The following is a 17514-nucleotide window of genomic DNA, read 5'->3' as shown; positions in this document are numbered from 1 at the left end:
ATTGTTTAATTGTATACTTTTTATCCATATTCATTTTCTAACCAATGATAAAATAACCCCCATATATTATAATAATTGGATTCTTCATTTCTTTTAATTGCTAGTGTTAATCTGCTCATTTCTGCACATTCTAATATTTTCTTAATCACCATTTCATCTTTAGGGCAGTGTTTTTCAACCACTGTGCCGCGGCACACTAGTGTGCCGTGACATAGTGTAAGGTGTGCCGTGGGAAAAACACTTTATATATAGTCAATATAGGCACAGAGTTAAAAATTTTTAACATTTTCTAATGGTGGTGTGCCTCGTGATTTTTTTCATGAAAAAAGTGTGCCTTTGCACAAAAAAGGTTGAAAAACACTGCTTTAGGGATTTCTTTAGCTTTCCAATTTTGTACAAATACAATTCTAGCCACAGTTATAATCAATAATCACATGAATAATCAATATACATTTTCTTTGCTATATTTCCCTGGTAAGATACCCAACGAAAACAATTCAGGCTTTAAGTCAATTTGTTGCTGCATCATCTTCTCCAACCACATTCGAATTCTTGCCCAGTATTTTTTCGCTTCTCTACATGCCCACCACAATGTGGACAGACTAGATGGCCTCAGGGACCACTGGCCCTTTAGTAACGGGCTGAGCTCCTTCGTCTCCCCAGGGCTGCCGTTCCCTTACCCTTTGAAACAAATGGCTGAAATGCATTTGATCAGCCTACTGATTAATTTCTCTGCCATCCAAACCTGGAAGTTATGTGGGGGTATGGGGCAGGGAGGTTGGGGGGCTGCCTCTGTCTTGGGTAAGATAGGTGGATTCTGTGCTGGTCCTTTAGCCAGGCTGCCAAACTGGCCGGCTGGAGCTGCTTTTGTGGGAAGCAAACACAACCAGCATCCAAAGAGAGGCAAACAGGCCAGGCTTTCAATTAGAGACTGTGGGGAGAAATGGACCTTGGCTCCTCCATCTCTCTGGGTGGAGAAATGGGGCACCAGAAGCATGGGGTCCCACCCTATTGTCCCCTTTGTTGTCAGCGTGACAAAAGTTGGGCTAAAAGTTCAATTGTCCATCCTTCTAGGCCACTGATTAAAAAGATGGGGGCTCCATTCTACCAACTAGAATAAATGCTGCTGATGAGTTTTACGAGATGCTTATAATTATGGTCAAGTTATATTATTAATCATTTGACTACGTTTGCTTTGGGAAGAAAGTTGCTCAATTTCCGAAATAAAATAAAATAGAGTTAGTTCGTGTGTGTGTGAAAAAATTAAAATTAAAAAAAATAAAGACAGAAGAACATCATCACTCTGCTTTTGCCAAAGCAAGGGGAAGGGACAGACCATGCTGTTCAGGGAAAGATCTTATGCAATTTACCCCCCCTTTCCCCCCTCCCTCCTCCCCCTTCCCCCCTCTGGTGCCTCTGTTTAGAGCCTGGCTTTGTTTTTTTGGCCTCCACGAGTTGGACATGAGCCTGAGCACATCCTGTTTTCCTCTCCTCCTCCTCCTCCTCTTCTTCTTCTTCCTTTTGCAGGCTGCTTTTTCCAAGACTCTGCAAAACTGCTCTACAAGATTAAAGGTAAAAAGAGAAAAGAGAAGGAGAAGGTTGGTGGAGCCTCAGTGGAGCTGGGGAAGGAACCAGGAGTTGAAAAGTGGCGTTCTTGGATGCCAGTGAGGAGTGACATAAAGCCAGTTCCAGGGGCTCAACATCCTTTATATCGAAGAAGGAGCCAGGTCTGGTGCTTCCATTTGGGTGGATTGTAAAAGACTCGGGTTGTTACTACCACTTGTGTTTGGGCAGAAACCAGCTGAATACATTTAACATTTAATTACAACCAGGAACTTTTTACTCTCTGGTATGGGTTTTGTGGGGACGCGGTGGCTCAGTGGCTAAGACACTGAGCTTGTTGATCAAAAATGTTGGCAGTTCGGTGGTTCGAATCCCTAGAGCCGTGTAACAGGGTGAGCTCCCGTTACTTGTCCCAGCTTCTGCCAACCTAGCATGTAAAAAATGCAAGTAGAAAAACAGGAACCACCTTTGGTGGGAAGGTAACAGCGTTCCGTTGAGCCTTTGGCGTTTAGTCATGCCGGCCACATGACCATGGAGACGTCTTCGGACAGCGCTAGGTCTTTGGCGTTGAAACCCCCTAGAGTTGGGAACGATTAGCACATACAGTATGTGTAAGGGGAATCTTTACCTTATGGGGTTTGTGAGCTTCAGAACTGAATTGTAGTTCTTATTTTTCTCATAGTCATATATTTATTTTTCTTATTTTTCTAATTTTCAATAAATCATTCAGCTAGCTATGGAAATATTTGCTCAAAATTTCAGGAAAGGTTATGCATTTGATTAATTTGTTTCTTTTTAAATCCTCAATTTTCAAATAATTCATGTTCCCTGAGCAGACAATTAAAGAGGCAACTGGGTTTCATGTTCAACCCAGGGGTAATATTCAGCAGGTTCTGACAGGTTCTGGAGGTAGTGGAAATTTTGAATAGTTCGGAGAACAGGCAAATACTTCTGGCTGGCCCCTCGAGTGGGGAGGGAATGTGGATTTTGCAGTATCCTTCCACTACCATGCCCATCAAGGCATGCCACGCTCACCAATTCACGCCCACAGAACTGGTAATAAAAAAATTTGAATTTCACCCCTGGTTCAGCCTGGATCTTTCTGAGAAAATTACTGTGTTAATTACTTTGGGCTCCATAGCTGGGAGGAACCATCCAAAGGATGGTCAGGTATTTGAAAGAATCAGATGATTTAACTTTAAAAAAAAAATCTAAGGTGCTAAAATGAATGAGTTAAATGTAATACTTCTTTTGATATTTTATTACGTACTTCTGGGGCACTGTTTCCAATGGTCAAGAAACAGCCAGAAAGAATTATACTAATGAAGTATGAAGTATGAAGGAAGTATTTGAGAGCTTGTCCCTTAGTCTCTGGTGGACAACCTCTTTTTTCTAAATGTTTGGAGAAACAGTGTGACTGTGATCCACAGAAGTCCCTCCTTAACTAGGAAATATTGGAAGGAAGTAATGTCAGTGGTGGAATTCAATTTTTTTTACTACTGGTTCTGTGGGTGTGGCTTGGTGGGCATGGCATGGCTTCATAGCCATGGTAGGGGAAGGATACTGTAAAATCTCCATTCCCTCCTCACTGCAGGGGAAGGATACTGTAAAATCTCCATTCCCTCCTGACTCCAGGGGAAGGATACTGCAAAATCTCCATTCCCTCCTGACTCCAGGGGAAGGATACTGCAAAATCCCCATTTCCTCCCCACTCCAGGGGAAGGATACTGCAAAATCTCCATTTCCTCCCCACTCCAGGGGAAGGATACTGTAAAATCTCCATTCCCTCCCCACTCCAGGGGAAGGATACTGTAAAATCTCCATTCCCTCCTCACTCCAGGGGAAAGGATATTGTAAAATCTCCAGTCTCCCAACACTTTTCTTCTAAAACAGTATTAAAAGAATTGGGCTCTTAATAATAGTAAGAATAATGTTAATAGTACCTCCATGATTCCTAGCTACAGCCAAATCACTGGATAATGAAGCCTCTGCTATCTCCTGGATGAATGTTCTAGATCTGTGATGGCAAACCTATGGCATGCTCTGTGGTCACGTGCGCCATCACCAGCTCCTCTTCTGGTTTTTGGCAGCTGGTTTTTGTGGGCACCAGAGGGCTGGAAAATGGCCTGAAAACGGCTCCAAAAATGGCACAATATGGCAAAAAACAGGCCTTTTTTGGGCCTGTATTCAGGACATTTTCAGGACATTTTTGGGCCTTTTTCTGGGCCAAAATGGCCTGAAAACAGCCTGAAAATGGCCCTAAAAACAGCCAAAAACAGGCATGTGCACGTCAACCAGCTGTTCTTCAAGTTTCCAGTGCTCCGACACGCATGTAAGCATATTCCATTTTGGGCACTTGGTGCCAAAAAGGTTTGCCATCACTGTTCTTGATGATGATGATGATGATGATGATGATGTTGATGATTATGACGACAGACCTTTTCCTGTTCTTGGCAGCCAGTTGCAAGAGATGAAACCATTGGAGGAAAAGATCTCCTTGAACATTGGGGGTCTCCGGTTTGAGACCTATGCCAGCACCCTCCAGGCTTTCCCTGGCACCAGGCTATGCCGCCTGACGGAGCCCCAGGCAGCCACCACTTTCGACTACGACCCGGACACCAAGGAGTTCTTCTTTGACAGAAGTTCCTGCCTCTTTGAGGAGGTGCTCAACTACTACAGAACCAAAGAGCTGCACTGCCCTGACCTGACCTGCAAGTCGGCCCTGGATGAGGAGCTGGCCTTCTGGGGTTTCAGCAACGCCCCCCTGGCACCCTGCTGCTGGCAGAAATTGGCCATCGCTGAGAGGCAAAAGGAAGAGTACGGCCTCCGGGAGGAAGACCAAGCGGTGGTTGGGCTCCTGGACCAGGCAGGAAGGAACCAAAGTGCCTGGAGGGGCCGATGGAGGACCAGAATCTGGACCATGTTTGAGAAGCCTTTCTCCAGTTTAAGTGCAAAGGTCAACTACGGTTTGGGGGGGGCAGCATGTGCTCCTTGCAGTCTTGCCTCAGTGTTTTTCTCGGTCTCTTCAGGGGCCATAACCCAAGGCCGAGCCAAAGGCACCCGCCCGTTTTGTTAGCGTGAAGCGGCTGGTCACTCTTTCAGAACTGTGCTGAACTTTTGTCTCCCTGCAGGGCTCAGTGGCTAAGATCCTGAGCTTGTCGATCATAAAGGTTGGCAATTTGGTGGCTCAAATCCCTCGTACAGGTCTCCTGCATCAGAGGGGGTTGGACTAGATGACCTCCAAGGTCCCTTCCCACTCTGTTACTGTTAAGAGAGTTCAAGGGCAGCTGGAGGGCAGCCATTTGGTTGAGTTTCCTGGACCTGCAAGACAGGCTGAGGATCAGCTGAAGGGCAGTTTATTCATTTTGAGGTCCGTTTCTCTCAGGCGTTATAAGAGAATACCTTCAGGATTGTTGGGATGAAGAGCATGGCACATCAAGTATAAATCTTGCTGCTCATTATAATAGTAGTAAAAGTAAGAATGGCTATTTGATTAGCTCCCCATGGGGTGGAAATCAACCTATTCAGGATGCAGCATTGAAACAGCCTCCAGCGTCCTCCAGCGTCCTCCAGCCTCCTCCTCTAGCTCAGACAAAGCTGGCCAGAGATAGGATTCTCCCCCTCCCCCACACACACAAACAATTCTTCCCCAAGTTCATGAGCAGAGAAATTGGGCAGACATTCCCCTCCCTGAATTTTTGGAGGGGAAGGAGAAATTCTCCAGGGAGTACCTGGGAGGAGGCTGTTCCTGAGCTTATGGATGGGAATAGATAGAAGGGGGAGTGGGGAGAACCAGATGTTAGAGAGAGGTTTGTCCTCTGAAAGATCGACTATTCAGACCCACATTTGGCCAGCTAGCCTCAGGTATGTACAGGAGCCCCACCAGCCAACCTGGGGGATTTCTCTAAAATCCTCTTCTCTTTGCAAGGGCTGTTTTCTCAAGCAGACGGAGGTTGAATAAGAATGCATTTTAAGAAAATGAGGGGTCATTTCAGTGATGGGATTCAAATTGTTTTTACTACTGGTTTTACTACTACTACTACTGTTGTGGCTTGGTGGGCATGGCAGGGGAAGGATACTGCAAAATCCCCATTCCCTCCCCGTTCCAGGGGAAGGACCCTGCAAAATCTCCATTCCCACCACACTCCAGGGGAAGGTTACTGCAAAATCCCCATTCCCTCCCCACTCCAGGGGAAGAATGCTGTAAAATATCCATTCCCACCACACTCCAGGGGGAAGGATACTGTAAAATTTCCTTTCCCTCCCCACTCCAGGGGAAGATTACTGCAAAATCCCCATTCCCTCCCCACTCCAGGTGAAGGATACTGCAAAATCCCCATTCCCTCCTGATCAGCTGAGACTCGGGAGGCAGAGAATAGATGCGGCATGGCCAGTCAGAGGTGGGATTTACCGTTTCTCCGAACTTCTCAAAATTTCCACCATCTCTTCTCCAGAACTGGTCAGAACATGCTGAATACTACCACGAAATGACCATGTCATTTCGCCCCCAAGGCTCTAGTTTCAGACAGTTCACTCTGATGCCCTGGATTCAGAGGGGTGATCCGTGTGCTAAAAGCTGAGCCTCTTTAACTGAACTCACTTGCACTGCTGGCATTTTGCACGGGATATTTGCACAGCCACCCTGATATTCAGGGTCAGAGAGCGGGTGTATACCTTTGATTGATAAAGCGATCCATCCATCCTGCTGACCTCCTCTCTTTCTCCCCTCCCCAACAGGGCTTGGCTGCTGTGTGTCTATTCTTCAATATAGGATTATGCTGCCTTTTTATTGCCAAAGCTTTTGAAGACACCCATTTTTTGCCTTTTTACATCCTGGAAAACCAGACCAGCCTTGCTTCATACCTTCACACTGAAGCGGACAGTCCCTTTAACACCAAGACCCCTTACCTCCTTCTCACGGAACTTTTCTGCGTCCTCTGGTTCATGCTTGAATTCTTTTCTCGACTCCTTTCCTGCCCAAGGAAGAAGGAATTCCTTCAAAGCCCACTGAATGCAGCCGACTTTCTCTCCTTCTTCCCCGTTTACGTTGAACTTTCCTGGTATAGGCATCCTGAAAGCCATCCGGGTTTTGTATTCTGGCTGGACTTCTTGCGTGCTTTGTACTTCTTCAAACTCTTGAAGGTCCTCAAGCTGGTGGAGACCCCTTTGATGCTAAGAGTGTTGTCCTATACCTCCAGGGCCCTCATCAGGGAGATCCTCCTGCTCCTCGTGGTTCTACTCTTCGAAATCCTTTTCTTTGGCTCTCTCTGTTATTTTGTAGACATCATTGAAGACAACGCATACACACCTTTCCTGGATATCGGCTCAGCTTTCTGGTGGGCGGTGGTCACCTTGACAACAGTTGGTTATGGAGACGTGGTACCCCACTCTCCAGTTGGCAAAATGATTGGAGCCTGCACAGCCCTATGTGGCATCCTGACCATCATCATCCCAATTCCATTCTTCTGTATCAAATTCCAAGGCTATTACGATGCGGTCATGACCAAAGAGAAGAGAAAGAGGCAAATGGTCACCTTGCCATCGTGATGGCTGGGTGGGAGGCTTCCCGTGTTTCATCGGAAAAAGACCTGTATTACCAAACTGCTCCTGCTGCTTTCATCCTGCCGTGTGTGTCTTCCCGTAGGAAGGGTTAATGCTTTCATAAAGCCAGTCTGTGCCTGGAACTTCTCCACCATGGACATGATCACCATCCCCATGAAAGTCTTATTTTCAAAAGGTTTCAACTAATTTTGTAAAAGTTCTTGCTTCCAACTTAGCGGGCAAATAGCAGCCTCTTTCCCACTACGGACACAAGCTTATTAATTTGGAGTCTATTAGAAATGTTTGATCATGGTGCCTTCCTTTCCAGCAAGCATCCTTGTTGGCTGAGAGTAAGGGGAAAGTGAGGTCATATGGCAGACACTGGTAGGGAAGGCTGGCCTGGATTTGATCACAATTGTTAGAGGAATATAGCAATAGCACTGTGATGGCAAAACTATGGCACACCTGCCACAGGTGGCACATGGAGCCCTCTCTGTGGGCACTTAAGCCATCACCACAGGTCAGCTCCACTGTGTATGTGCGTGCGTCTCCCACCAATCAGCTGATTTTCAGGTCTCTGCTGCACATGCGGGAGACACGCACCCATGCATGGAGGGGCGGAAGGGATCGCATGCAGGTGGTGGGGAACACGGGGGTGTCACGCGTGCATTGCATTATGGGTGTGGACATACACACACACGCTTTCGGCACGGGAAGACAAAGGGGTTAGCCATCGCTGCAATAGCACTTAGACTTATATACCGCTTTATAGCATTTCACAGTCATCTCTAAGCAGTTTACAAAGTCAGCATCTTGCCCAGTGGTGGGTTTCAATTTATTTTACTACCGGTTCGTTCGTGTGAACGCACTCGCACGCTTGTGCAATGCTTCTGCACATGCGCAGAAGCATCCAGGCAGATGGGTGGAGCCTCCCGCCGCCACTATTGGTTTGTCCAATTTGGGGTGAACCGGCAGAAACCTACCTCTGATATTGCCCCCCAACAATCTGAGTCCTCGTCATTTTACCAACCTCGGAATGATGGAAGGCTGAGTCAACCTTGTGCCGGTGAGAATCAAACTGCCGAAGTGCTGGCAACAAGCAGAATTAGCCTGCAATACTGCATTCAAACCACTGCGCCACCACGACTCTATCTCGGCAATAGGGCATATATTGTATGTCTGCAAGTTTTAAATATTGCAGTGTTACCTATTTTCGATTCATCCTCATGCATTGGTTTATTTACCAGGCTCTTCATACACCTGTCATACAACTTGATTTTTCTTTGCTTGTTTTTTTGCAAATTAGAAGCCCATCAATAACCTTTCTCCTGTCCACCTGGTAGTTTGAAAGCATGCAAATGCAATTAGCACTTCGACGGGAAGGTAACACTGTACCATGTGCCTCAGTCTACAATCATGATGATCAGGTGACCACATGGGGGGGGGGGGCATCAGTCAACATAGCTCCCTCAGCTAGGAAGTGGAGACAAGCAGCGCCCACTAAAGTCAGACAACTGGGCAGGGAGATCCTTGACCGTTTTTAAAAAACAGAAACCTTTGAAGCAGTTGTATCTTTTTTTCAAGAAAATCTTTTCTTTTGTACTAATAACATTTTTGAAAAATATTTTTTAAACTCTGGAAATCTCTCTGAATCTGTTTGGAAGACTTTGGCAGAGAATTTTCATCAGATCAACAAGAACTGCCCCCGCAGTGGTAGTGGACAGTACATGGGGGGGGGGGGGGCAGGAAGGCAAAAAAAGTTAAGATGATGTCCACAATCTGGAGATCATGAGACATAAAAAGGGTGGGACTGGCTGCTATCTTGACTTTTTTTTACACCACACAAATGTGGATGGACATGCAGTTATATTATAATACAAATACTAGAATTATGCTTTAACAATGGAAACATTTTAGATAGCTTGCAAACTTTATAGAACCTATTACTGACAATGTCCAATGAAACAGTCTTTTAAAAATATTTGTAAAGAAGAAATTGGAATAATTGTTCTGCAACTTGGCTAGTCTACCGATCATTTACTGAACTTAAGGTGTATTCAGTGGTGGGATTCAGCCAGTTTGCACCATTTCAGAAGAACCAGTTGTTTACTTTCTGAACCATTCGGTGAACTGGTTGTTGGAAGAAATCATTAGGACAGAGAACCGGTTGTTAAATTATTTGAATCCCACCGCTGTGTTTGTTCCTTCCTTCCTTCCTTCCTTCCTTCCTTCCTTCCTTCCTTCCTTCCTTCCTCCCTCCCTCCCTCCCTCCCTCCCTCCCTCCCTTCCCTTCCCTTCCTTCCTTCTTTCCTCTCTCCCTCCCTCCCCTTCCTTCTTTTCTCTCTCCCTCCCCCCATCCTCTTCCTTCTTTCCTTCCACTGGTGGGATTCAGCCAGTTCGCATCATTTCAGGAGAACTGGTTATTAACTTTCTGAGTAGTTTGGTGAACTGGTTGTTGGAAGTAATCATTAGGGCAGAGATCCAGTTGTTAATTTATTTGAATCCCACCACTGGTGTGTATTCAAAGATGCAAAATATATTGATCAATTCCTATAGATTCATTCCACATTTTCTATGTAATCCATTTTAGGTTTGTAATGTATCTCTCTAATTAAAAACAGCATGCAAGCAGACATCTACCGTATTTTACTGATATATCTCAGTCTGTAACTGCACCAGCTTCCCGGTCATCGCCCTGATCCAATTTCTCTCCCCAGATAGATGGAAGACTTCACCCCTCTACAAGGCCAAATATGTGGCCCATTTCTCCCCACCTTCTCTAGTTCAAAGCATGGCCTGTCTGCATCTCTTTGGGTGCTGATTGTGTTTGCCTCCCGCAAACCTTTTGCTAATCAATTAACAAATGTATGTAGGGAAACATACCACAGAAATACTGGGAGGCTTTAACTACCCTGGTATCAACTGGGAGACAAATTCTGTAGCAAGTGGAAGAGCGAACAGATTCTTAACAACTTAGCTGACAACTTTGTCTCCGAAAGGTAGAGGAGGGAACTAGCTATGCTAGATATAATTCTTGGCAATAGAGAAAAAGTGATAGAGAGAGTTGAAATTGCCAGAACTTTGGGCAAGAGTGACAACATCATATTGGAATTCAATATAATGCAAACACAAGCAATAGAATATAATCCAATCAAGGTCTTAAATTTCAAAAGACCTGGGTTTAACAAGCTCAAAGCCTAAAAACAATTCCATGGATAAAAATCTTAAAGGGGAAAACAATTCAACAAGTGTGGAAAACACTGAAAAATATGATCACAAAATCCCAGTCCAATACAATACCACTGAAAAAGAAAAACAAGAAATCCAACAAAAAATCAGTATGGTTGCACAAGGATCTCTCTGATAAACTAAAAGATAAAAAAGAAGTAAATATTTTTTACTTTATTTATTTCTAGTTATTCACACATAAAAAAAAACCAAAAAACAAATCTGTGATAATCTAGAAACAAGTAGAGTTATAGCTAGCAGCCAGAATGGGTTTGTTAAAAACAGATCATGCCAAAACAATTTTATTTCACTCTTTGACAAAGTCACTAAATTAGAAGAACAGTGAAATGCTGTGGACATAGTATACTTAGACTTTAGCAAGGCATTTGACAAAGTAGACCACAACCTACTTCTTGGTAAGCTAGAAAAATGTGGAATAGACAGCATCACCATCAGATGGATTTATAACTGGCTGGCAAACTGTACTCAATGAGTAGTCCTTCATGGTACTACACCCACATGGAAAGAAGTAAGCAGTGGGGTATCACAAGGTTCTGTCTTAGGACCAGTACTCTCCAATATCTATATAAATCACTTAGATGAGAGAATAGAAGGGGAACTCATCAAATTTGCAGATTATACTAAATGCAGGAATAGCCAACAACGCAGAAGAAAACTCAGGATACAAAAGATCTTGACAAACTTGAACAATGGGCCCTATCCAACAAAATGAATTTTAATATGGAGAAAAGCAAAGCTTTACATTTAGGCAGGAAAAACCGAAGGTATAAGTACAGTTTAGGCTAGACCTGGCTCAAAAACAGTAACTGTGAGAGGGACCTTGGAGTCCTAGTGGATGTTTATTTGAAGGAGCCAGCAATGTTCCCAAAAACGCAAATACAATCCTGGGTTGTATAAATAAAGGCATAGATTCAAGATGACATGAAGTATTAGTGCCAACCCTACCAAGGTCACAACTGGAATACTGCAACCAATTTTGGTCACCATCCTACAAAAAAGATGTTGAGACTTGGGAAAAAGTTCAGAGAAGAGCAACTAAGATGACCAAAGGCCTGGAGACTAAACCACATGAAGAACAGCTGTGGATTTTGGGTCTGACTAGTCTAAAGAAAAGCATTAGGGATGACATGATAGTAGTATTTCAGTATTTGAGGGGCTGCCACAAAGAAGAAGGGATCGGATTATTCTCCAAAGCACCCGAGGGCAGGACCAGAAATAATGGTTGGAAACTGATCAAAGAGAGAAACAACCTGGAATTAACCTTGAGCAGGGGGCTGGACTAGAAGACCTCCAAGGTCCCTTCCAGCTTCTATTCTATTCTATTCTATTCTATTCTATTCTATTCTATTAATTCCTATTGCTACTGCTATTGCTATCCTATCCTAGAAAAAATGGAAAGATGGACACATAACCAAGGCAGAATATCAGCAGATAGACTGAATATGTATGTATCCATCCCTCCCTCCCTCCCTCTCCACTATTAAACCATCTGTCCAAATAGCCTTCCTGTTTCCAGTGTCTTTCTCCCCTCTTGGAACTGAACCCACATGGACATTCCTTCCAACAGGTGCCTATATTGCCACCAAAAGTATTTGTTTGCATCACAATATCCTTGCCTCTGTTGTGTCACTTGGTGCAACTTGCGGGATTTGCACCACGTTCCTGGAATGACATTTAGCAGATGTTTGTGACTAATGGACAGCCCCTCCCTCCAATTGGTCTGTTAAATGAAGAGGGGGACATCTGCAATGTGAGGGAACATTCCAGAGGAGAAGAGGCCCTTTTACAGGACAAACCCCTGGAACAGATTCAGGGTTGTGAAAAAGCTTCCTTTGTTCATCTGACAACAGAGGGGGGGGGGGAATCAGACCGGGAGCCTGAAGTTGGGCCAGGCGCCATTTCTTTTTCTCTCTTGGACTGCGGGGTATGCTTTTGCATAAGTGTGTGTGGGTGTCTGTTGCATAAAAGCCCTATTGAATGGAGCCAACAACTCAACAGCTAACCTACACAACTGGGATCCAGAGGGATCCTCCCTTGATCCCATCCCTCCCTCATTTGTTTCACGCAGACCATGTATACAGCCGTGTGTGTGAGAGAGAGGTGGGGGGGGGGATTGCATAACATCTTCTGAACAGCATATTCTGTCCCTTCTTTTTGTCTTGGGAGTCAGCAGGATTCCTGTTCCCGTAAGAAGTGATCCTTAAATGTTGTGCAAGAAAGAAACTGAAACAAAGCAAATGAAAATGCCGACCATCTTCCCAGGGCTTTTTCTTTCTGCCCAAATTGAAGCAGCTAAAACAACACTCTCTTCCCAGCAGTGGACACACAGATGTCCAGAGCTCCTCCTGACCATTTGATTCAAAGGAGGTTGTGAGGCGGGGGAACACAAGCACAGCGCTTGCATGTGGGTTGCCTTGTGGTGGAATCCAGCCTTGCATGTCCCCGCTGTAAGAGGCCTTGCCAGCCACTCCTGGGTGGGATGCCCATCCAGCCTCACCCCTTCTCTGCAGGAGTTGGAAATCTCTTTTCTGCACCTCCCAAACCTCCACAGATTGCGCCACTGAAATTCTTCAGGAAATCAGGCTCTTAAATAATGAACAATTCTTTTAATTGGTGGTTGTTCTCACCACAGCTATTTTATTAATGAAACCAAGAAGACCAAGGAATCAGCTCCCTCCCTCGATGGTGACACCACTGCTAGGAAGAGGTTCACTTTGGGATGGGGACCCCGGAGTCACTCCAGGAGGGAGGGATTGATCTGGCTGAGGCCCTGGAGCCCAATGAGAAGCTGTATGATGAGGGGCAGTGCTCTCTGCAGCCTGCCCCAGCACCTTCGAGCTAGAAGTCACACAATGGGCCTCCGTTTTCTCTGAAGTTCTCCCCATTTCATGCAGGAGAATTTGCTTTAGAAGTGACCCCTCCCCCAAGAGCTGGGTTTCAGTGTAATTCTGATTGAGGAGGTACACTCATTGAAGTAGTACACCAACCAGTGATGTGCGGTGAAGCTTATGGCTGGTGAGGCAAAAAGAGAGAAAGCGGTTGTCCGAAATAGAGGCGTCTCACGCCCCGCAGCTATGTCTGACCCAGCTGCGGGGCGCGGGGCGCCTCTATGTCAAACAGAAGCGGTGGGGCACTTTCTTTCGGCTTTTGCCTGCCACGCAGGGCAAACACTCTCACCTTGCAGGCGCCAGAGCCACAGGCCACCAGGAATACGTCCCGCCCGCAGCAGAAGAGCGCCGGTTCCTGTCCAGCCTGGAGCAAGAGCCGCGGAGGCAAAAGGCGAAGAAAGGTGGGAGTGGGGGTGTTCCAAGAGGCCCCCTCCCCTTTTTGCACTCCGCAAGCCAGGCCCACAGTGGCAAGAGGCTCAGGTCCGCTTCTATCACCCCCCCCCCTGCTCCAGAGAAGTGGGCGAATCTCCGCAGCCCCGAGAGGAAACGGGCCAGCCCCGCTTCCCTCCCCGGACTTTCTGGGAGCGGAGTTCCCGCATTCCGCTCCCCCTTCCAAGCCCCGAGTGGCCAGCCTCAGCTCCCGTCGCTTTCTCCCAGAGGTCTGGCAGGCCCGCCGAGAGGAGCCCAGACGACGCCGGAGCGAGAGCCGTGCAGGTGAAAGGCTGGCCACTCGGGGCTTGGAAGGGGGAGTGGAATGTGGGTCCTCCACTCCCGGAAAGTCCGGGTAGGGAAGCGGGGTTGGCCCATTTCCTCCCGGAGCTGCTTGGAGACGGAACCGGTGCTGCGGAGACTTGCCCACGGCCGGCTTCTCTGGAGCGGAGAGCGGGGACGATAGAAGCGGAGCTGAGCCTCTTGCCGCTGCGGGCCTGGCTTGCAGAGTGCAAAAAGCGGGGCACCCCAAAAAGGGGATGGAATAGCCCCATCCCCACCCCTCTTCGCCTTTTGCCTCCGCGGCTCTCTCTCCAGCCTTGTCCGGGCTCCTCATTTGAAGAAGTCAGTTTCTTTTTACCACTTTAAATATTCTTCAGGGACCTATTTCTGTTTCAACTGGTGAACCAAATAACACATACATGTTGCAGTGAATTTTGGGAAGTGTTCAAGAATAACTATAATTTTCTATAGGAAACTGACCATTTCAAAATGATGTTCCATATTACTACACTTATATACTCGGTCAAACATCAAATATCACTTTATAGCTGCATATTATAGGGGATGGATGATTGGAATTTTGAATTCCTCCCCCCAGCCCCCTCCCTCGGGCCCACCTTTTCCAGCTGTGTCAGAGGATCATTTCAACTCTCCTCTTGTCCGCCCGCCATGATGAAAATGTAAAAAATTAAATAAAAAAGCAACAGGCACGATTTGCTGCTCCCAGATCAGGAGGCAGAGAACTACGGGCCTCCTTTACATAAGAAATTTTTCGCCTTTTAACCCTTTCTTAACTGAGCAAGTGTTAAAAGGTGAAAAATTCCTTATGCAAAGGAGCCCATAGTTCTCTGGCCTCCCCCTGCAGTTAGCACTAAGCAGAGTCATTCTGGCAGCAACTACCTTAGCCTTTTTCCTTTTAATTTAATTTTCTTTTCCCCCCCTCATGACACTGGTGAGGCCCCGCCTCCCCTGCCTCCCCTGACTGCACCTCCCTGACACCAATTGTTATATTGGTAAAGTGGGTGAGAATTACAGCCACAGCCACCTCCCCTTCTGGAAAGAGTGGGGCAGAAACTAGTATAACAGAATAACAGAATTGGAAGAATTTTCTTCACAGAAAAAGAAACTATAGCCCAACTTACCAAAAACATAACTGTAAAAGACAGACTAAAAGTTAAAATTAAAATAAGCAAGAAAATGGTAAGAGAACACCTGTCTGATCTTGATGAAGATAAATCACCGGGACCTAATGAATTACATCCCAGAGTTCTGAAGAAGCTGGCAGATGTCATCTCAGAACCTTTGTACCACATCTTTCAAAATTCCTGGATCCCCTGGGAACTACCTGAGGATTGGAAAAGAGCTGATGTGGTTCCCATCTTCAAAAAAGGGGGAAAAATAGACTCAGGAGACTACAGACCAATCAGCCTAATATCAATACCTGGGAAGATACTGGAAAAAAATTAAAAAACCCAAACAAATCTGTGATCATCTAGAAACAAATAAAGCTATATAGCAGTAGACTTATATACCGCTTCATAGGCCTTTCAGGCCTCTCTAAGCGGTTTACAGAGAGTCAGCATATTGCCCCCAACAATCTGGGTCCTCATTTTACCCACCTCGGAAGGATGGAAGGCTGAGTCAACCCTGAGCCGGTGAGATTTGAACCGCTGAACTGCTGATCTAGCAGTAGCCTGCAGTGCTGCATTTAACCACTGCGCCACCTTGGCTCTAACCACTAGCTATAACTAGTAGCCAGCATGGGTTTGTTAAAAACAGATCATGCTAAACCAATTTTATTTCATTCTTTGAGAAAGTCACTAAATTAGTAGACCAGTGAAATACTGTGGAGATTGTACATTTAGACTTCAGCAAGGCGTTTAGCAAAGTAGACCACAATCAACTTCTTGGTAAACTAGAAAAATGTGGGATAGACAGCATCACCACCAGATGGATTTGTAACTGGTTGACAAACTGTACTCAACGAGTAGTCCTTCATGGTACTACATCTACTGTACATGGAGGGAAGTAAGCAGTGGAGTACCTCAAGGTTCTGTCTTAGGCCCAGTACTCTTCAATATCTTCATAAATGACTTAGGTGGGGGAATAGAAGGGGAACTCATCAAATTTGCAGATGACACCAAGCTGGCAGGACTAACCAGCACCCCAGAAGACAAGCTCAAAAAGATGGGCCCTAGCCAACAAAGTAAAATTTAATGTGAAGAAAAGCAAGGTTTTATCCTTAGGCAGGAAAAATGAAAGGTACAAATACAGATTGGCCGAAACCTGACTCAAAAACAGTAACTATGAGAAGGACCTTGGAGTCCTAGTGGACGATCACTTAAACATGAGTCAGCAGTGTGCAGCCACAGCCTAAAGCTAATACAATCTTGGTATAAGGTTTGTATAAACAGAAGCATAGAATCAAAATCACATGAAGTATTAGTACCTTTATAAATCCTTGGTAGAACTGCACCTGGAATACTGCATCCAGATTGGTCACCACATTACAAAAAGGTGTTGCGACTTTGGAGAAAATGCAAAGAAGAGCAACTAAGGTGATTAAAGGCCTGGAGACTAAAATATATGAAGAACAGTTACAGTTGCAGGAATTGGGTTTGGCTAGTCCAGAAAAAAAAGGACTAGGGTGGCAGGTTGGCAGTTTTCAAGGATTTGAGGGAGTCAAATTATTTGCCAAAGTACCAGAGGGTAGGACAAAAACAATGGATGGAAAATAATCAAGGAGAGAAGCAACCTGAAATTAAGGAGAAACTTCCTAACAGTTAACAATTAACCAGTGGAACAGTTTGCCTTCAGACGTTGTGGGTGTTTCATCACTGGTGGTTTTTAAGAGTCTGAAGAAACCTGTCTGAAATGGTATAGAAGCAATGGTGGGTTCAAAATTTTTTACTACTGTTTCTGTGGGTGTGGCTTGGTGGGCGTGGCATGGCTTGGTGGGCATGGCAGGGGAAAGATACTGCAAAAGTTCCATTTCCTCCCGATCAGCTGGGACTCGGGAGGCAGAGAATAGATGGGGTCGGGGCCAGCCAGAGGTGGGATTTGTCAGTTCTCCAAACTACTCAAAATTTCTGCCACTGGTTCTCCAAAACTCGTCAGAACCTGCTGAATACCACCTCTGACTGGGACACTGCAGCTGTCATAAATATGAATAATCTGAATTGGTTGCCAAGCATCTGAATATTGATTATGTGACTGTGGGGATGCTACATCAGTAATAAGTGTGAAAAACGCTCACAGCTCACTTTGTAACTTTGAACAATCCCTAAATGAACTTTTACAGGACTATCTGCATGACAGTTTTAAAAATCTCCATGTTCACTTCCAACTTGATGCAGAGAAGACTTTTGCCTCGAATCTCCGCAAAAGATCCAGCAAGGGACATCGGGGCTCCCTCTTTTCTGCCTCTCCCGTCTGACCTGGGATTCCTCTTTTGGAAGAAATGTCCTTCTGGGTTCAGTTCCAAGGGGGGAAAAAGACACTGGAAATGAGGCTGCTTGGAAAGATGGTTTTAATGGTGGACAGGATCACATGGCTTGAGCTC

At 45.5% G+C, this 17514-nt stretch overlaps 1 protein-coding gene across 2 annotated transcripts; it reads left to right on the top strand.

Annotated features, from left to right (window-relative positions):
* The first annotated feature begins 1472 nt into the window (after nt 1-1472).
* On the top strand, nt 1473-7527 carry LOC116516236 (potassium voltage-gated channel subfamily C member 1-like). Of its 2 annotated transcripts, none has more exons than XM_032228670.1 (3): nt 1473-1572; nt 4021-4519; nt 6301-7527. In XM_032228670.1, exons 2-3 carry the CDS (start codon nt 4034-4036, stop codon nt 7108-7110), a joined length of 1296 nt encoding a protein of 431 aa, XP_032084561.1. In that variant the 5' UTR covers nt 1473-1572; nt 4021-4033; the 3' UTR covers nt 7111-7527. The 2 variants fall into 2 exon arrangements, with proteins under 2 accessions (XP_032084561.1, XP_032084562.1); XM_032228671.1 differs by having other exon boundaries at nt 1473-1727.
* The last annotated feature ends 9987 nt before the right edge of the window (nt 7528-17514 follow it).

This window comes from Thamnophis elegans, chromosome 12, assembly GCF_009769535.1.
Source record: "Thamnophis elegans isolate rThaEle1 chromosome 12, rThaEle1.pri, whole genome shotgun sequence".
Lineage (NCBI taxonomy): Eukaryota > Metazoa > Chordata > Lepidosauria > Squamata > Colubridae > Thamnophis > Thamnophis elegans.
This window is presented reverse-complemented; position numbering and strand designations above follow the sequence as displayed.

Bases quoted from the DNA above. Each gene is read 5' to 3' on its own strand.
- LOC116516236 (XM_032228670.1), top strand. From the start codon at position 4,034: ATGAAACCATTGGAGGAAAAGATCTCCTTGAACATTGGGGGTCTCCGG. The intron at 4,520-6,300 runs GTCAACTACGGT...CCTCCCCAACAG, and splicing joins TCTCCAGTTTAAGTGCAAAG to GGCTTGGCTGCTGTGTGTCT.